Source organism: Gobio gobio, assembly GCF_949357685.1.
Source record: "Gobio gobio genome assembly, chromosome: 24".
Classification (NCBI taxonomy): Eukaryota; Metazoa; Chordata; class Actinopteri; order Cypriniformes; family Gobionidae; genus Gobio; species Gobio gobio.
Genome location: NC_137120.1, coordinates 39617970 through 39640696, shown reverse-complemented (window position 1 = coordinate 39640696; position 22727 = coordinate 39617970). Strand labels below are relative to the sequence as shown.

The 22727-nt window shown below is 35.5% G+C and overlaps 1 protein-coding gene across 1 annotated transcript in view; it reads right to left on the bottom strand.

The window, feature by feature from the left end:
• Window positions 1–10277: 10277 nt before the first annotated feature.
• zranb3 (zinc finger, RAN-binding domain containing 3) overlaps window positions 10278–22727 on the bottom strand; it is a 142165-nt gene continuing 129715 nt past the window's right edge. The window contains exons 19-21 of the mRNA XM_079807572.1: window positions 22013–22352; window positions 13868–13999; window positions 10278–10640 (exon numbers count right to left, since the gene is read on the bottom strand). Coding sequence (XP_079663698.1) covers window positions 10542–10640; window positions 13868–13999; window positions 22013–22352 — 571 coding nt within the window. The 3' untranslated portion in view covers window positions 10278–10541. The remainder of the gene's footprint in view (window positions 10641–13867; window positions 14000–22012; window positions 22353–22727) is intronic.

The window sequence follows — 22727 nt, the reverse complement described above, 5'->3', positions numbered from 1 at the left end:
TGTTAATATTCCTGACCAACATCCACACCTGACAGAACACACACTCAGCCAAACACATCAATGATGTGGACGGTACGGATCTATGGAAGCTTGCTTCTGCCACAGAATAAAAAAATTAAGTAAAAAAAATTTAATTTCTCCAAATTTTTGGGAATTCTGAGTTGACATTTCAATTGTTTGCTTGTTTCTATTAATCTAACAATTTTTTTCTAAGAATTTTGCGAGCTTATACCTCACAATTCTGTTTATACCTGGCAATTCTGAGTTTAATTTCTGAGATAAAAAAGTCGCAATTACCGGAAAGAAGTTTCCATCCGGATCTATGGAAGTATGTTTCCGCCACTAAATAAAGGTAATTTGCAACGTTTTATCTTAGAATTCAGACTTTTTTTCTCTCTCAAAATTGCATTTAGATCTTACAATCCAAACTTTTTTCTCACTTTCTTTTTTCAAACTCACAATTAAGAGTTATTAAGTGCGAATTGTGATATAAAGTCGCAAATGCGAGAAAAATAGTAAAATTCGAGATCTAATCTCACAATTGTGAGAAAAAAAGTAAAAATAGCAAAATATGAATTGACAATTACAGGAAAAAGTCAGATTTGCAAGGAAAAAAGTCACAAGTGAGAGGCAAACAATTATGAGAAAAAAAGTAAGAATTGTGACACAATTGCAAGAAAAAAAAGGTTAGAGTTGCAAGAAAAAGTCAGAAGTGCGAGATATAAACAATTGCGAGGAAAAAAGGTCAGAATTTTAAGATATAAACTCGCAATTGCGATAAAGTCAGAATTGCGAGAAAAATGTCAGAATTGCAACAAACTCGCAATTGCGATAGTCAGAATTGCGAGAAAAAAAATCTGAATTGCGAGAAAAAATGTCAGAATTACAACAAACTTGCAATTGCAAGAAAGTCAGAATTGCACGAAAAAAGTCAGAAGTGCGAGATATTGCAGAGAAACAATTGCAGGAAAAAAGGCCAGAATTTTAAGATATAAACTCACAATTGCGATAGTCAGAATTGCGAGAAAAATGTCAGAATTGCAACAAACTCGCAATTGCGATAAAGTCAGAATTGCGAGAAAAAAATCTGAATTGCGAGAAAAAATGTCAGAATTACAACAAACTTGCAATTGCAAGAAAGTCCGATTTGCACGAAAAAAGTCAGAAGTGCGAGATATAAACAATTGCAGGAAAAAGGCCAGAATTTTAAGATATAAACTCACAATTGTGATAAAGTCAGAATTGCGAGAAAAAAGGTCAGATTTACGAGATCTAGATTCACAATTCAGAGGAAAAAAGGTCAGGATTGCAAGATATAAATTCGCAATTGCAAGAAAGTCAGAATTGCGAGAAAAATGTCAGAATTGCAACAAACTCACAATTGCGATAAAGTCAGAATTGCCAGAAAAATGTCAGAATTGCGAGATCTAGATTCACAATTCAGAGGAAAAAAGTTCAGAATTGGAATATAAACTCGCAATTGCGAGAGTCAGAATTCTGCGAAAAAAGTCAGAAGTGCAAGATAAAATTCTGCCCTTTTTTCCTGCAATTGTTTATATCTCGCACTTCTGACTTTTTTCTCGCAATTCAATTTAGATCTCGCAATTCAGATTTTATATCTTAAAATTCTGACCTTTTTCCCTGCAATTGTTTATATCTCGCAATTCTGACTTTCTTGCAATTGCGAGTTTATGTTGCAATTCTGAAATTTTTCTCGCAATTCTGACTTTATCGCAATCGTGAGTTTATATCTTAAAATTCTGCCCTTTTCCCTGCAATTGTTTATAAGATATAAACTCACGATTGCGATAAAATCAGAATTGCGAGAAAAAAGGTCTGAATTGTGAGATCTAGATTCACAATTCAGAGGAAAAAAGGTCAGGATTGCAAGATATAAACTCGCAATTGCGATAAAGTCAGAAATGCCAGAAAAATGTCAGAATTGCGAGAATTTAGATTCACAATTCAGAGGAAAAAAGTTCAGAATTGGAATATAAACTCACGATTGCGATAAAGTCAGAATTGCGAGAAAAATGTCAGAATTGCAACATAAACTCGCAATTGCAAGAAAGTCAGAATTGTGAGATATAAACAATTGCAGGAAAAAAGGTCAGAATGTTAAGATATAAAATCAGAATTGCGAGATCTAAATTCAATTGCGAGAAAAAAGTCAGAAGTGCGAGATATAAACAATTGCAGAAAAAAAAAATTAGAATTGCGAGATTCGGAAACAAATAAAACGCAGAAGTGGGAAACAAGCTTCCATTCGGATCAGCCTCCGTCTGTCATAGAAGCGTTTTCTTTGACTGACAGTAGCTGGTCTCCCACCCCGGGGCGATACTCCTGCCCAACGTCACCTCCTTTATTACCTTCTTCTGTGTTATTGTTAATCCGCATTTCTCCCTCGCCGTGTTCGCTCGACAAGAAACACGAAAAGTCATTTGAATCCGGCCTCCTTCAGAGATCCCCAGGGGCCGTGGGGACGCGTGCCTGATGTCCACTCAATATCTCTCAGTCTCTGCGTTATTAAAGTTGTTGTGTTGCTGCTAGTCTTTTGTTCTCGTCTGTAATAAAGTCGCGTGGTCGCATAGGTCCGCGTCCGCAGATGTGAACTTGGGATTTTTTTTGACAGGCAGAGAAGTAATGACCATTACTCACCGGGGCCGGAGCGCATTGACAGCAGCGCCTTATTACAGCGAAACGCACACACATCAACCATCTTCAATGACCCAGGAGCTCTTTCAAAGTCAGCGCACAACTGTTTTTTATAGTTGGATGAGTGTTCTGCCACATCCTCTAAACGCTACTTGTTTTCTCACCATTGAGGGCCATTATCACAAAGACAACATGTACAGTATAAAGCCTGATATTTTCATTAATAGTCATAATTATATATAGGGCTGTCAAAAGATTAATCGCGATTAATCGCATCCAAAATACATTTTCGTGTTTACATAATATATGTGTGTGTACTCTGTTAATTATTATTTATATATAAATACACACACATTCATGTATATATTTAAGAAATATTTGCATGTATATACATTTATATAATCTATAATATATATAAATATAAATGTTTTTTATATAAAAATAATATTTTTTTCTTAAATATACACATGCTTGTGTGTGTATTTATATATAAATAATAATTAACTGAGTACACACACATATATTATGTAAACACAAACTTTTATTTTGGATGCGATTAATCACGATTAATCTTTTGACAGCCCTAAATTATCAAGAATGAATATATTTTTATTATGATATATGTGATCAATTATGTTATACATATACACCGATCAGGTATAACATTATGACCACTGACAGGTGAAGTGAATAACACTGATGATCTCTTCATCTCCTGTTAGTAGGTGGGATATATTAGGCAGCAAGTGAACATTTTGTCCTCAGAGTTGATATGTTAAAAATGGGCAAGCGTAAGGATTTGAGCGAGTTTGCCCAATTGTGATGGCTAGACGACTGAGAGCATTCACTCAGTATCGTTATTTCATTTTTGACCGAAGTGGCTTTTAGAGGCTTTTGCATCTGAACTCTTCAAATACACACACACACACACACACACACACACACACACACACACACACACACACACACACACACACACACACACACACACACACACACACACACACACACACACACACACACACACACACACACACACACACACACACACACACACACACACACACACACACACACACACACACACACACACACACACAGACAGACAGACAGACAGACAGACAGACAGATAGATAGATAATGCAATATACACACACATGTATATGTATGCAGGCACGTGCAGAGGGAGGGGCTTTGGGTGCTCGAGCCCCTGCCCTTTTTCAAAATGAATCAAAAGTGCCCCTCTCAGACAAATATCAATGATAATATCGTGGTCAATAAAACTAAATAAATGTGATTATTATATCATGACAATGTATACAATAGTAACGGACGGCTCAAAAGTCGGACAATTTCTGTTGAGGCGTTGACGTAACGCGTTGCTATGGGTCGCGTGTGTTTTGATTGACAGCTGATTTTCCACTGTTCGGAAACGGCTCTCGAGCCAAATATGGTCCTTTCAGAGAGTGTGTGGCCTGGCCTGATGAGAAAAAAGTAAACCAATATTTTTTTTTTCATCCATAATCAGAGCTAATGTGTTGATTTAATTACACATCTATATATTATATATTTTAAAGTATTACACAATTCACCAATGCCCGTTTGTTAGTGTATAATACACCAACCAATCGTGATCTGGCAAAGCAAGTTCAAATTCCATTGGGCGATGTGAAGTGGAGCGGTAATTTTCTGTTCTTATTCATAAATCGGTTGAAAATGACATGGACAGACGGAACGTGGAACGATTTCCTGCTGTTTGTCTCATTTTATTAATTGCATCACTGACAAAATGAATTTTAACTGACAACAAACAAATCACTGTACAAGACCATGCAGCAACAAAAGTCGCATTAATGGTAAGTAGTGTTAAATTCACTTGTATTTATGTATATTGATACACCGTTTACCATTTCATGAAACTAAACCCAAGTGCCACCGGCACCTAACGTTACAGGCCTATTATGTGAAGTGTAGGCTGGCGAAATGGTTACGTGAAAGGACTTTATTATATTAACGTTAACATTTTTTGATATTATGCAGCATTATGAAAGAAGTCTCTTATGTTCTTCAAGCCTGCATTTATTTGATAAAAAACAGCAATATTGTGAAATATATTAAAATAATGCTTTTCTATTTTAAAATAATTTAAAATATAATTTATTCCTGTGATCACAGCTGGATTTTCAGCATAGTGTCAGATGATCATTCAGAAATCATTCTAATATGAGGATTTAATGTCAATGATGGAAACTGTGATACTCTTTTCAAGATTGTTGGATTAATACAAAGTTAAAAAGAACATAATGTAATAATATTTCACAATATTAGGCTACTGTTTTTTCTGTATTTTTGATTAAATAAATGCAGGCTTGATGAGCATAAGGATATATATATATATATATATATATATATATATATATATATATATATATATATATATATATATATATATATATATATATATATATATATATATATATATATATATATATATATATATATATATATATATATATATATATATATATATATATATATATATATATATATATATATATATATATATATATATATATATGTATGCCCCTTTTTTACATTTGAGCCCCTGCCCCTGAAGAACTCTCTGCACGGCCCTGTATGTATGTATGTTTTATTTGGGGTGAGATAAGCAAAATATATATATAAAATTACATAACAGTTAATATATAGAGCGGGAGATAATTACATTTTCTAAATTAAGCAATATATTTTTTTAAATGAGTGTGTATATATTTTATTTAAAAATTATAATATAATTTATAAATATGTATAGTATACCCCCAAGTTCAATTAAAATGTGTATTTTATAATATTTGTTTATATATTTAATCTTAACAGATTTCATTTACATTTCTCCTATTTCAAAATGGATATTTTTTCATTGGTTCAATCATGAAAAAAATCTGATTACTTGTAGTTATTATTGGACAAAAACTACATTTTATAGTGCGATTTTAGCATATTCACAACTGAAAACAAGTGTAAAATATAGCTGCGAATATAGCTGTCAATTTTGGTGAAATAATTTCGTTTTGGAGTTAGACATTTATATGAAAAAACATGTAAAAAATGACTGACACCTGACTTTGATTGGATTTTACTCCCCCTTACTATCAATATTTTGACATTTGGGCATTAGCGTTTAATTATCAACCTATGTTTCCGAACTTCTGACGCTGGTTTCATCTTGATCGGAATAGCGGTTTCGAAGATATCAGCTGATGCTTTTAAGCGCTAAATTACAACGCTGCACAAACTATACGCCGAAACCTGGCAAGTCTGGTATCGTTGGACTCGGCAAGAATTCAGGAGACGAAAAAAGTTACTCCCATGAAAATAAGTCAACCACACCCAAAGTTAATTGCATTTGGGAAAAAAAAATCCACTAGGTGGCGTGGTTTCAAAACTTCTCAGGGTCCTTCAGGGCATCGTGGTGATGACTCAAACCGAGATTTGTAACAATCCGTTCATGAGTTCATAAAATACAGTATTTTAGCACATAATTCAAAATGGCCGATATGGTAAAATTGATAAAATATCAGTCGACGTCCCGAATTTTATGATTTTTGGACAAAGGGTTCAGAAGTTATAAGCAAAAATAGCGATTTTTCGTATCTCCGGACCAGTAGGTGGCGCTGCATGTTGCCTCAGGTCATGCTTGTGATGACATTTACCAAGTTTGGTTTGAATACGATAAAGCGTTGCGGAGATACAGCCTTAAGTATATTTTCGCAACCGCTACGTAAAATTTATTTGCGCGTTTATCGAAAACAATTTGACGAATCAACTTGAATTGATGATCTGGTTACATTTTTGTGCAAATCGGACGAACTGTCTAGGACGAGTTTGCAAAAGTCGGTTTTTTGGAAAATTCAAAATGGCGGAAAAATGCAATCGAATTGTCGCGAGCCAAGGAATCAGAAGAATTTTGTCTCTAGCCCTTAGGTTTCAAAAGTTATTAGCATAAACATGAGTGAAACTTTGGACAGTTGGTGGCGCTAGAGGGATTGAGTTAGAGACTCAAAATTTGCTATGGCGATATTTCAGACTGTCCTCTATTAGTGTGCCATACGGTTCTATAGGCTGCCATAGACTCAAGAGCGGAAGAAGAAGAAACGGAAGAATAATAATAATACGAACGCCAACGGATACAATAGGTGCCTTCGCACCTTCAGTTCTTGGCCCCTAATTAGATGTAGCTGAAATACTACATGCTAACCTAAGTCTTGACTTGAGAGAAATAAAAGTGGACACCAAACATACTTGTTATTGTTGCCATTATGATCCATTCTGTCTATATGAGATGCGTTTCTAGCCTCAGTGATGTGTAAATTTAGGAGTTGACACTGCGTGGGTTTACGCTTTCAGACGTCAGAGGCTACATTTTCTCTGAAGCTGGAGTAAAGAGCAAACAAAACGGAAGATGATCAAAAAAGCGGGATTCAAAGGACAGGAAACCGAGGGAATCACCCATGATTGGCCGCTCGTGTTTGCGTCCCCTTGTTATTGTAAATTCAGTCCCCGGTCCATTCAGGACTGCCTGGCTACTCATAAAACGGAGATGTAAAGAGAATAAAAGCACTATATAAGCTGTGGATGTGCCTCATTAGCTCACACACTGGAGCGCATCTCACACCTGAGAGTCACAGAACATCACGATTATCCAAACTGGCACTTTCATAAGCCAACCAATGCAATTTGCACGCGTCTTAAAATAAAATATCAGCTTGTTATGTCTACACGAGCATAACGCTCCAAGTAACACGCCAACGTTCAACTTTACCAGAGAATATCACACTAATTACCATGTTCCCGTCTACTTACTTAATCACATCCTGAAAACTGGAAGTTCTCCAAACTTCTGGGGATTTTGAGAACCTAATCTCTGCTGAAGGAACGCTTCGTTCCCACATGTCTCGTGCTAATGAAAGGTGCGTCGTTCGTGAGGTCAGGGGTTAACGCCTGTTCTGGAGACGGGTTTTAAGCGGATAATTTGTCTGTGAACAGACAGTCGAATTGTAAAAATGCCCCCATCTCCTTGGCAATATGCATCACTCAAGTCTGTTGCCGTGGCGACGGAAGTATTGTCCTCCCTCCCCCAGCCTTTATTGAGTTTACTCCTGAGAGACAGATTAAAATAACACAAAGTTTTGGTGCAGCGCAATTTCTTTTCAGCAACGCCTGAAGAAGGATTACATCTTGTTTCACAACTCGACACATGCGACAAAGATATATTTAACATACACAACTACAAAATCAGGATTTATGACTATATTTCCAGGTTTATATATATATAAACAATCTTCAGAAGATTCATACTTCTTGTCAAAGATTCATCTGTAAACACTGAAACTTTCCTTTAAATCAAGTACAGATGATGACGACATTATAATTCAAAACTAAGACATTTATTCGTTTTTGTAAGTATTAGGTTGAACCAAATAGATAAAAAGGTCATTTCTTTAATGTAGAAATGATTATATTACAGTAAATAATGAATATTTTTTATTATTTTGGTTTATATATAAATCATACAACACATTTTATATTAAATATAATAGATATTTTCAGTTGTATGTGCATTTAACTTAAATAATATACATTTAGTATATCGTTGTACCTTGGAATATATAGATGAGAATAAATAGAATATGTGTGTGTGTTTGTGTGTGCTTTCAAATCGATTAATCGCATCTAACATAAAAGTTTGTTTACATAAATATATATATATATATATATATATATATATATATTATGTCTTGTGTGTGTGTCTGTGTATGTATACATATACACTCAATAAATGTGTGTATACAGTATATATATATATATATATATATATATATATATATATATATATATATATATATATATATATATATATATATATATATATATATATATATATATATATATATATATATATATATATATATATATATATATATATATATTAGGGCTGTCAAAAGATTAATCGCGATTAATCGCATCCAAAATAAAAGTTTGTGTTTACATAATATATGTGTGTGTACTCTGTTAATTATTATTTATATATAAATACACAAACAAGCATGTATATATTTAAGAAAAAAATGTTATTTTTATATATAAAACATTTATATTTATATATATTATAGATTATATAAATGTATATACAGTATATACATGCAAATATTTCTTAAATATATACATGAATGTGTGTGTATTTATATATAAATAATAATTAACAGAGTACACACACATATATTATGTAAACACAAACTTTTAAGTGTTTGTGCTGCCTTCAAAATTTAAGTTTAGTCAACTTGAAATGTAGTAAGTGACAACTTGGATATTTGAGTTGATTAAACATAAAAATTTAAGGCAGCATGAACACAATACATTTTTTAAGTTGAAACTATTTTTTATTTTATTTTTTTACAGTGAAGAGACCGAAAGAGCGCACAAGAGCAAGAGTACATGGGCAAAACTGTTTTATATAAACTTTTTGAAGTTTGATTTCCAGAGGAATTTATGTTACTGTTATACTGGTGCGTTCACACCAGACGCGAATGAAGCGTTTCACGCAAGTGATTTAAATGTTCAGTCAATGCAAAGACGCGAATTGACATTCTGTGGCACGATTCGCGCAAATGAGGTGATGTGAATGACGCGATTTGCACGGATGACAGGGCGCGAATTGATCGTTTCGGGCGTTTGACGCATGATTCGCGCAAATCGCGCAAGTTGAAAAGTTCGAACCTTGACGGATATTCGCGCCGCGTTATCAGGAGCTTGCTCTAGTAGTGACAACAATGAGAAGAAAATCATATGTGGATACCCGGAGCTGTACGACACGTCTTCATACTTTATAGAAACAGAATAAAAAGGATCTTGCTTGGAAGAAAGTGAGTGAGGAGGTCGGACAATCTGGTGAGTTGTTAAAAACGCTCTTTACTCAATTTGAGCTCTATATACACATATTGAGACTACAAGCTAGCTAAAGCCGGCAATTTGAGCTTATTCGCCGTATTTTAAAACAATCCATGTCAGCCATTTTGTAACGAGACGAGCCGCTGGCAGAAGCTCCTCCCATGACGCGGATTCCCGTCTGTTGTGAAGTGAATGTCACACAAATTAAGCGAGTAAACTCAAAATGTTCAAGCGTCAAACTACACTCGAATAGCGCGATTTATTCGCACAGGTCGCGTCTGGTGTGAACGCACAGTAACACCTGTTCACCCAGCAATGGTAAAACATAAATTAGTTCAGACAGGCCATGTAGTCAAGCTTCGCTATCAGCTGATTGGAAAAATTCCAACCCCGCCCATATCAGCTGATCCGATTCCTATGCACTCATGGACCTGACTGAACTATAGTGGTCGGGTCAGGTTGGGTCGGGTCAAACGATCTTTGATCCAGACTTCAGTTTAAAGCCAGTGCAGACCTCTATATGCATGTAACTAACATTGCAGTGTATTCAGCCGTCAAAAATAGTGGCGTGTTCCTTTAACAGGATGACTAAATGTGCCGGATTGGAACTTGTGAAGCCCACATGAGCACCACAGCTCAATGTCACCAATACGCCATGAAAGTACATGAGATCTGTGCTTTAAATGTAGCATGTTTATTTGGTGATTTTAGGTAAATGTATGGATACACACATCAAATAAAACAGTTTCAAAAGCTTTGCCTCATGCTGTGATTTAAAAACAGCCGTCAACTAACTCATATTCACAGAAATATTCTCCAATACTGCAGATGTTTGTAAAACACACGTGACATGTAACCCGCAGACAGCACATTATCTCCAAGGCAACGGCTCTTTGCTGCTCAGATTGTGTGTTTTTAATAGTTACAGACAGCGCGTCTCATTTCTTCACGAAGAATCGTGTGATGTCAGAGGCCAGTTTGGTGGCAGCTTGGTCTCGTTTCATCCGACTTCTGTCTTTGGCCTGCTGTGCGGTCCTCTGCAAAATAAACCACAAATTCACCACCAAATCTTACAAGCCAGTTGCATATTCATAAAAAATATTCAAATTAAATCCTGAATATAAATAAAAAAACTAAATAAAGATAACTCAATTCCATTTAAACAGTATATTAGGGTTGGGTATCGTTTGGGTTTTTTATGATACCTGTGCCAAACCGATACTTTTAAAACGGTACCGGTGACTAAACGATACTTTTAAAACGGTACCGGTGCCTAAACCGATACATTTAAAACAGTACTGGTGCTAAACTGATACTTTTAAAACGGTACCGGTGACTAAACGATACTTTTAAAACGGTACCGGTGACTAAACGATACTTTTAAAACGGTACCGGTGCCTAAACCGATACATTTAAAACAGTACTGGTGCCAAACCGATACTTTTAAAACGGTACCGGTTACTAAACGATACTTTTAAAACGGTACCGGTGCCTAAACCGATACATTTAAAACAGTACTGGTGCTAAACCGATACTTTTAAAACGGTACCGGTGCCTAAACCGATACATTTAAAACAGTACTGGTGCTAAACCGATACTTTTAAAACGGTATCGGTTACTAAACGATACTTTTAAAACGGTACCGGTGCCTAAACCGATACATTTAACACAGTACTGGTGCTAAACAATACTTTTAAAACGGTACCGGTGCTAAATGGTGCCTGAACGATACTTTAAAAAATGGTACCGCTGCTAAACCGATACTTTTAAAACAGTGCTGGTGCTAAACCAATACTTTTAAAACGGTATCGGTGCCTAAATGGTGCCCAAACCGATACTTTTAAAACGGTACAGATGCTAAACCGATACTTTAAAAACAGTACTGGTGCTAAACCGATACTTTTACAACGGTACTGGTGCTAAACCGATACTTTTACAACGGTACTGGTGCTAAACCGATACTTTTAAAACGGTACTGGTGCTAAACCAATACTTTTACAACAGTACTGGTGCTAAACCGATACTTTTACAACGGTACTGGTGCTTAACCGATACTTTTACAACGGTATCGGTGCTAAACCGATACTTTTAAAACGGTATCGGTGCCTAAACGATACTTTTAAAACGGTACTGGTGCTAAACCGATACTTTTAAAACGGTACTGGTGCTAAACGGTGCCAAACCGATACTTTTAAAACAGTACCGGTGCCTGAACGGATACTTTAAAAAAAGAACCACAAAACGATGGCGGATTACATTAAAGAATTGCATTTTAAATATATAAATATAAATAAATACAAAACACAATTGACCTAAATTCACAGTAAAACCTAAGCCACCTGACCCAACTACAACAGGGCTAATTTATCACTAAATACAGTTACAGTAATAAGAGTTACAGTAATAACAGCAGTCGTCTGTATCCTTGGTCTGCTATAAACCAGCTTCAAGGTTCAGCTTTATTTAGCAGAAATATGACCATATTCTCTGGCTTAATATTTTTTTTCGCCACTATTTTTGAAAATAGGCTCATTTTCCGACTCCCCTAGAGTTGGCACTCAGTCAGACGTAAAAAGAGGAGAAGGAATGAATTAAAAAGCCTTTATTTGGTATGGCTTAAGTCATATTTAAAAAAAATACAAGAGCCAACATGTTTCAACCAACAAATGATCTTCTTTGAAGGGACCTGCCTTTTTTGTGTCATTGGATTTTTCCCTACCCCAAGAGCACCTATTATGGACTATTTAACTCTACCTGAGCGCCGGGTTGAACCTTTTGCAGTTGAGTTTTACCGTTTTCGAATCCTTTCAGCTGATCTCCGGGTCTGGTGCTAGCACTTTTAGCATAGCTTAGCATAGATAATTGAATCTGATTAGACCGTTAGCATCTCGCTCAGAAGCAATGATATTACACAGCGGCTGAAAATAGGCTAACTTCTGTCAACATAACCAACGTGACAACGTGGGGACTATTTTCAGGCGCTGTGTAATATCATTGCGCCGCTGCACTCATGGGGCGGCTCACAGCTCTTGATTATTATGCAGGAATGAGAGTATAGTTCCTGCCATATCGGCCTAGAAAATCACAACTTCTCATTATCCGTCAGTCTTAGTACACGATGGAACTACGGAAGAGTCACGTTTTAAATAGGAAAAATATCAACACTCTTCGGTCATTTTTGAGCGAGATGCTAACGGTCTAATCAGATTCAATGATCTATGCTAAGCTATGCTAAAAGTGCAGACCCGGAGATCGGCTGAATGGATTCGAAAACGGTAAAACTCAACTGTTTAACTCTAGAGGAGTTGGGAAATGAGCCTATTTTCAAAAATAGTGGCGTGTTCCTTTAAGAGGCACTGAAATCTGCGTTCTGACTCGGTCCGGTTATATAGGGATTCGGTACCCAACCATACTGTATATAACATACTAATGTAATATACAACTTAAAGGGTTAGTTCACCCAAAAATGTAAATTCTGTCATTAATTCCTCACCCTCATGTGGTTGGACACCCGTCAGACCTCCGTTCATCTTCAGACACAAATGAAGATATTTTAGTGTAAATCTGATGCTCTGAAAGGCCTCCATTGGCTCAATGCACTTTACACTCTCAAGACCCTTAAAAGACACTAAAGACGTCGATACAAAGTCCATCTCACTACAGCGGCTCTACAATAACTTTATGAAGTGACGAGAATAGTTTTTGTGCGCAAAAAAACCCTAAATAACGACTTATATAGTGATGATGATTTCAAAACACGGCATCATGAAGCTTCGAAGCGTTATGAATCACTGAGTCGAATCATGATTCGGATCGCGTGTCAAACCGTCAAACTGCTGAAATTTGGCGATTCAAACTGCTGAATCGACTCACTGATTCATAACGCTTCGAAGCTTCATGAGGCCGTGTTTTGAAATCGTCATCACTATGTAAGTCGTTATTTAGGGTTTTTTGCGCACAAAAACTATTCTCGTCACTCCATAAAGTTATTGTAGAGCCACTGTAGTGAGATGGACTTTGTAACGACGTCTTTAGTGCCTTTTAAGGGTCTTGAGAGTGTAAAGTTGAGCCAATGGAGGCTTTTCAGAGCATCAGATTTACACTAAAATATCTTCATTTGTGTCTGAAGATGAACGGAGGTCTGACGGGTGTCGAACGACATGAGGGTGAGTAATTAATGACAGAATTTTCATTTTTGGGTGAACTAACCCTTTAATATTATTACTCATTTATTAATAAATATGAGTGTGCATGTGTACTGTACCATGCGATGGCAGACGGTACAAAGGGTTTGAAGGTTGTCCAGGGAACACTGTCCTCCTCCTCTATACACCGGGTTAATGTGGTCCACCTGCCAGAACTGTCCTTCCACTGGACTCTGAATCATCTCATTCAGCTGCAACACAACATCAGACAAATCAAACATCAGAGAAACCTGCAGAGGAATCAGTACAGTTCAAATTCAGCCTGAAATGGACAGTACAAGTGAACAAATATTTCTCTTTCCATATAATACAGATTATTGTTTAGCGTTTTTCGGCACGTCTTGAGTGTGCACACCCAAGCGATTTCCACTGGCGATGCGTCGAGTGCAGTGTTGGGGGTAAAGTAACTTAAGTTACGTAATAATATGACTTTTTCCAAGTAACTAGTAAAGTAACGCATTACTTTTCAAATTTACAACAAAATATCTGAGTTACTTTTTCACATTAATTTGACTGACAGCTCTCCTGTCCTCATGTTGAGAAAAATAAGTGCTGAGGTGTGTGTGTGTGTGTGTGTGAACATGAGGGTTATAGTAGTTCCAGACTAAATGTGAGCATTTATTCATCTCACTTGCACAATAAAGATTCTGTACACCTCAAAATGAATCAAATTAGTCAAATCAAAAATCAGAGTATTATGCAAACCTCCAATAGTTAAATGTTAAATAAAACAACCTATTTTGTGCATTTAATCTACCTTTATATTTAATTTACCAATGTCTTGCTGCTGACCTTGGATGATGAAAATTACTAGATTTTTTGTTTTTATTGGTAAAACTTTTTTCTCCTGCATCCTATTCTACATTATCCAGAGCTGCGCCCTCTACTGGTCATGCGTGAATCTGCATTTTTACCTCAGCCTGGGGCTTATTATTTCACTTTTGGTGTGAAGAGGTCTTTACCGTTGCACAAAAATATAACTTTTTTACAAAAACAAGCTCAGCCCAGGTGAGAAAAAGTAACACAAAAGTAACGTAACGCATTACTTTTCTTAAAAAGTAACTAAGGAACTCAATTAGTTACTTTTTAAGGGAGTAACGCAATATTGTAATGCATTACTTTTCAAAGTAACTTTCCCCAACACTGGTCGAGTGAACGTGTAAATTCAGTAGATGCCGCTCCCGGTATTTGCGCTTCTGATTCTCGCTCGTCACACAGAATAAGAAGAGAGACTTGCTAAGACCATTCACACACTTTTGCTAACTGGCTAACAGCATTAGTAGCTCATCTTCTTTGTCTACTTACTTCGTCTTCGTCGTCTCAATGTGTTCGGCAAGACCGTTTTGAGCATGAGCGCCACCCAGTGGTGTTTTACTGTCACTTCAGCAGCTCCAGACGCGAGAACAAAAGCAACAATCTCATTGGTCGTCCAGTTTTTTGACGCACCGCGTCAAAACAAAAAAACAAACCCGAGGCGTTTTTTTTTTAATGACGCTTTCACGCCTGGTGTTTTGCGCGTCGTGTGCACACTCTGGCGCCCTTTGTTTAGTCATGAGGCGTTAAACGTCCCATTATTTTATTGGATATTTTTATTCTGAGGTGTACTTATATTGTTAGTATGATTTTTACATCATAAAATGTCATAATTTAGAGATAAAAGGCATTTTTTCTATACTGATGTTTGCCCTGTGGCTGAATGCTCTGTTTCAAGGGGCGTGTCTGCTGTGAGACTTCAGTAAAAAAAAAACACTGAAGAGATTGGCTGACATCTTTGCATTTGAAATGAGCGGAGGGGGCGTGGTTTAACGAGGTCTACGACGCACGAGCTGCTGCCAGAGAGAAGGATGGACCTGAGTTTACTTCTCATCAGTTCTCAGCACATCTCAGGTCAGTGAACTGTTGTAGTTACAGCATATACTTCAGGTTATTAGTTTATTTCTAGTCGGAGGGGCTGTCACTCATGTCAGAAAGTTAGTAACTTTAGTAAATGATGGATCAGCGCTGACTCGAGACACGAACCGTTTAGAACGATTCAGTCCGATTTGGTGAACTGGTTCGACCGGTTCACTAAAAACAACCGGTTCAAAAGAATGATTTGGACATCAATGGACCAGAGACGGAGAGATTGCTAACAGAGTGATATTGTACGGAGTTGTGAGCGCGAGTTTATTGTGTTTGTATCTGAGTTCTGAATAAACACGAGTCTCAGTCCCGCCGAGTCCGTCTTCATCCTTATTACCAACTTTGTAACATGTAATGTACCATTACAGGAGATGAACGAGTTACGAGTAAGTGACCCACTCGCATCTTTGCACTTTTCATAATCAATATAGCCAAGATGAATTTTAAAAATAATAATGAATATTTAAACATAAACAGGAACTTCCTGTAAATGCTCTGAAAGTCCGAACCATAAAGAAAATGCTTTCACACTAGAAACAAACCGAACCGTTGTTCAGCGGGAGCTTTAACACCGGTAATTCTGATTCAGATCAAACTGAAAAATCAAAGTTTTATTTACTCTGATTTTATTTGCTGCTTTTTAAAATAGATATTGTTATAATCCAATTGATAATTTGAAAGCCTATTAAATGTTAAAATTGACAGCTTTCAATTACACTTTAATGTTGAATGGCTAAAAGTGAGAGAAAATCTATTTAATAGAGACATCAGTGATTCATAGTGCTTAGTAAAATATTCTGTTAAATATTTTAAATATACTGTTTTTATGTTGTTTCTACATGATTTTGAAGATTGGAGATTTTTAAAACAATAACTAAACAATCACCAATAATAATAAAAACTAAAATATTATTAATTTGAATACAAATATTATCATAGTTAACAACTATAATACAAATATTGTTAAAACAATGAATAATAATAATAATTAAAAAATATTATTATTAATAATAATAATATTGAATAAAATATTGCTATTATTACCAACAATTTAATACAAATATTGTTATATTATTAATAATAATTCAAATGCATCTATATCACCATTCACCGCAACAATTTAATAGAAGTATTATTTAATAAAAGTATTATTATTAATAAAAGCATATTCTAATAATAATTTAATTAAAATAGTTATTCATAACAATAGATACAAATATTGTAGTACTTAATACTTTTACAAATATTGTAGTACTTAATACTTTTACAAATATTGTAGTACTTAGTACTTAATATTTTAATTATTATTAAAATAATAATTCAAAAAATAAATTTTATTTAATAAACATATTGTTATATTAATAATTCAAAAAATATTTATATCACCATTCACTGCAACAACAATTTAATATTGTTCTTTGTTTATTTAATAAAAGTATTATCATTAATAAAAGCATATTCTAATAATAATAATTTAATTAATTAAATAAAAATATTGTAGTACATAGTCATTAAAATAATAATAATTCAAAATAAATTTAATCGAATACAAATATTGTTATATAATCATTCAAAAATATTTATATCACCATTCACCGCAACAACAATTTAATATTGTTCTTTGTTTATTTAATAAAAGTATTATAATTAATAAAAGCATATTCTAATATTAAAAATAATTTAATTAAATAAAATATTGTTGTTTTAATAATAATTAAAATAATTTTTTTTTAATCATTATTAACATTATTAAATATTTTTAATAATAATGTGTTATCTTTTATTACTAATATTAACCACAGAAATTATAATTTTGAATAAAGAATATTGTTAATATCATAAAATGTATATATATATATATTTTAGGGCTGTCAAAAGATTAATCGCGATTAATCGCATCCAAAATAAAAGTGTGTGTTTACATAATATATGTGTGTGTACTCTGTTAATTATTATTTATATATAAATACACACACAAGCATGTATATATTTAAGATTTTTTTTTAATATATATAAAACATTCATATATATTATAGATTATATAAATGTATATACATGCAAATATTTCTTAAATATATACATGAATGTGTGTGTATTTATATATAAATAATAATTAACAGAGTACACACACATATATTATGTAAACACACACTTTTATTTTGGATGCGATTAATCTTTTGACAGCCCTAATATATATATATATATATATATATATATATATATATATATATATATATATATATATATATATATATATATATATATATATATATATATATATATATATATATATATAATAAACAACACATAATAAATAGTAGAAATAATATATTTTTTAAATATATATTTTGATAAAAATTTTGGGCTATGTCTAACTGTTAAGCTTAAAATGAGCAATGTTGTTTCCTGGAGCAGGAATGGATTCAGTAAGAAAGTGTGAATGCCGATGAACAAACATCAAACCAACGGAGTGTCTTAAAAGTGTCCGTTTGATTCCTGTTGTTTTATTGAACAGTAATAGCCTGTCGGGATCTCTAGGAAACATAATTCCCTCATTCCAACAGGGACTCCAGGTGTTCCTCCAGGATTAGAGCAGGAGTGGAAACACAAGTGGGAAATCCGCGATCGAGGAGGCCGGAGCCAAAGCGCTGGCATTTCAGTCCGCGTCTGTTTTTAGGCTCGCGGTCTCTGGGGAAGAAAACACAGCGCTAGGAATCAATCCCTCCTTCCCCCTCTCAGAGGCGGCCAATAATGATCCCGAGTCTCCCAGGAGCCCCGGGGGTCGCGGCACGGATGAGAGCGGGAAGTTTCCTGATGAGCCCTCGGAAGTCGATAAGTAAACACGCACACATGCTAATGCAAAGAAGCGGCTAGCGCTTCTCCGCTACAATCCTTCGCCTGTCCGCCGGCGAGCTGGTGCGAGCGGCACCTGGAGCTTAAAGCGCCGCGGTATTGATCCGCTCGGGCTCTAACAGAAAAGCCAAACAAAAATCAAACCTGCACCTCGGAGCAATGCACTGTGGGAAAAATCAATGGCAATCTGACAGACTAGGCGTTGTGTTAAGGCTGGATGCTCCGGGTGTGTGTGTGTGTGTGTGTGTTTGTGTGTGTGTGTTTGTGTGCTACACCATGAGGCCAGGTGTGTGTGTGTGTGTGTGTGTGCTACACCATGAGGCCAGGTGTGTGTGTGTGTGTGTGTGTGTGTGTGTGTGTGTGTGTGTGTTGTATGTGTTCTACACCATGAGGCCAGGTGTGTGTGTGTGTGTGTGTGTTTGTTTGTGTGTGTGTGTGTGTGTGTGTGTGTGTGTGTGTGTGTGTGCTACACCATGAGGCCAGGTGTGTGTGTGTGTGTGTGTGTGTGCTACACCATGAGGCCAGGTGTGTGTGTGCGTGTGCGTTTGTGTGCTACACCATGAGGCCAGGTGTGTGTGTGTGTGTGTGTGCTACACCATGAGGCCAGGTGTGTGTGTGTGTGTGTTACACCATGAGGCCAGGTGTGTGTGTGTGTGTGTGTGTGTGTCTGTGTGCTACACCATGAGGCCAGATGTGTGTGTGTGTGTGCTACACCATGAGGCCAGGTGTGTGTGTGTGTGTGTGTGTGTTTGTGTGCTACACCATGAGGCCAGGTGTGTGTGTGTGCTACACCATGAGGCCAGGTGTGTGTGTGTGTGTGTGTGTCTGTGTGCTACACCATGAGGCCAGGTGTGTGTGTGTCTGTGTGCTACACCATGAGGCCAGGTGTGTGTGTGTCTGTGTGCTACACCATGAGGCCAGGTGTGTGTGTGTGTGTGTGTGTGCTACACCATGAGGCCAGGTGTGTGTGTGTGTGTGTGTGTGTGTGTGTCTGTGTCTGTGTGTTTGTGTGCTACACCATGAGGCCAGGTGTGTGTGTGTGTGTGTGTGTGTGTGTGTGTGTGTTTTTGTGTGCTACACCATGAGGCCAGGTGTGTGTGTGTGTGTGTGTGTGCGCTACACCATGAGGCCAGGTGTGTGTGTGTGTGTGTGTGTTTGTGTGCTACACCATGAGGCCAGGTGTGTGTGTGTGTCTGTGTGTTTGTGTGCTACACCATGAGGCCAGGTGTGTGTGTGTGTGTGTGTGTGTGTGTGTGTGTGTGTGTGTGTGTGTGTGTGTGTGTGTGTGTGAGATCAGGACTCGTTTCATCTGGGAAGGTGGCCAGGGTTTCTGAAAAGAGTGCATTAGTCGCTTCCAAAAGCACATTAGCCAGAATTATCCCCAAACATTCGAAAGGAGCTCGGCATTTTATTGAAAAAATATTGCTTACAGAGAAAGATAAATAAAGATGACCTGTTTAGCTTGCAGAGGCAATAAGAGCTCGGCAGCCTTGGGCATCTGCTCTCTGACTCTCTCTATAGAGTTATCAGTGGTACTCTACACATACACACACACACACACCCCAAACTCCCCCACCCCCCTCGAGGCGCCCCTGCACACACACACACACACACACACACACACACAACGTTTATCAACGCGAGGGAATCGGACGCCTTTGGTCATGGAGGAGAAATCTCAGGAACACAAACTGAGGTCTTGTTCATATCTACATGTTTTCTCTCTGGAGAGCAGATGATTATGATGATGATGATAGCTATTATTATTATTAACAACAAATAATAATAATAAATATGCCACATGTAATAATAATTATGACTATTTTTAAGAACTGTGGTGAATTTAATAATAATAATGCCACATTATTATTTATTATTATTATTATTATTAATAATAAAAATTATATTATTGATGATCCTATTATTATATCATTATTTGTGGCATATTTATTATTTGTTGTTAATAACACCTATTATTAACATCTACTACTACTACTAATAATAATAATAACAAAAAATATTCCACAAATATTACTATGATCATTAATATTATTATTAACAACAACAAATAATAATAATAACAATAAATATATATAAAAATAAAATTAATTACATTATTGACAATATTATTTGTATTATTATATAATTATTATTTATGGCGTATTTATTATTATTTGTTGTTAATAACAACAACTATTAATAACAACAAATTATAATAGCATATTATTATTAGTGGCATATGTATTATTTAATAATAACAACAATACATATTATTAACAAATAATATGACAATATTATTATTATATAATTATTATTTGTTGCATATTTATTATTTGTTGTTAATAATAACACCTATTATTAACAACTATAACTAATAATAATAATAACAACAAAAATATGCCACAAATATTAATATGATCATTAATATGATTATTAACAACAAAAAATTATCATCATAAATATATAAAATGAATAACAATAAATAATTACATTATTGACAATATTATTATTATATCATTATTATTTATGGCGTATTTATTATTATTTGTTGTTGGTAACCACAACTATTATTAACAACAACAAATAATAATAATAATAATAATAATAATAATAATAATAATATATTATTATTATTATTAGTGGTATATGTATTATTTAATAATAATAACAATACCTATTATTAATAAATAATATGACAATATTATTATATAATTATTATAATAATATAATCATATTATATGTGGCATATAACTATTACTAACAACTACTACTACTAATAATAATAATAGTAATAACAACAAAAAATGCCATAATTACTATTATGATCATTTAAATTATTATTAACAACAACAACATAATAATAAATGTATAAAAACTAAAAATGTTTGACAATATTATTATTATTTATGGCATATTTATTATTATTTGTTATAACAATACTTATTATTAACAAATAATATGACAATATGATTATATCATTACTATTTGTAGCATATGTGTTATTATTTGGTGTTATAATAACAACGACTAATAATAATAAAAATAATAAAAATATGCCACAAATATTATTATGATCATTAATATGATTATTATAAACAACAACAAATAATAATAAATATACCAAAAATAATAAATAAAAACAATAACATTAATATGACAAAATTATTATTATTAAATCACTTTAAATAAAGCCTATAAAGGTAACGTAAATAAGCTTTAGAATGAGTATGAGCTACATATGAGCTTTATTGTTCAAATATCGCTACTTCATAAATCATCGTCTGGATCAAAGTCTGAGACTAACAAAGCCTGACTGGATTGGTTTAGACGAAACTAATCCTGTAACCCTGAGTTTGTTCAACCACCATCAGGCCCTGGGGAGAGTGCAGCCATTATAACCACTGTCACCACTGTCACAATATGCAGATGAGGCTTTAAATGTGCCCCACCTGTTTGAGGGGAAGTTGTGCCAGCCAGGTGTTGTCCAGCATCTCCTTGCGGTGTGTGTGTGGGGCGTCCCGGACCTGCAGGTACAGCTGGTGGGCGTTCAGTCCGCAGTGCTGACACACACCCTGCTCCGCCTCCAGCACTCGCGCGCGCATGAAGCCCTGATTGGAGCGCAGCTGGAAGTCCTCCATACAGGCCGGGCTGCAGAACCCTCGTGCCCAGCCGCAGTGCTCCCCGCTGGGCTTCTGGCAGGACAGACACAGGGGGGAACCAGACGAGTCCACGGCCTGCAGGTAACCGGCCGGAGGTTCTGTCTGGACACACACAGGGCTCTCAGACTCACTGCGGACACAAACACACAATATAACGCAGATTTTTATATGTTCTGCTGCTGGCCGTCAAAGCACTACCGTTAGGAGCACTTTTACAGCATTGCTATGATGTTATTGATGGTTGCTAGGGTGTTTTGGCTGGTGGCAGGGTGTTGCTATGATGTTGTTGATGGTTGCTAGGGTGTTTTGGCTGGTGGCAGGGTGTTGCTATGATGTTATTGATGGTTGCTAGGGTGTTTTGGCTGGTGGCAGGGAGTTGCTATGATATTATTGATGGTTGCTAGGGTGTTTTGGCTGGTGGCAATGGTTGCTATGGTGTTTTGGCTGGTGGCAGGGTGTTGCTGTGATGTTATTGATGGTTGCTAGGGTGTTTTGGCTGGTGGCA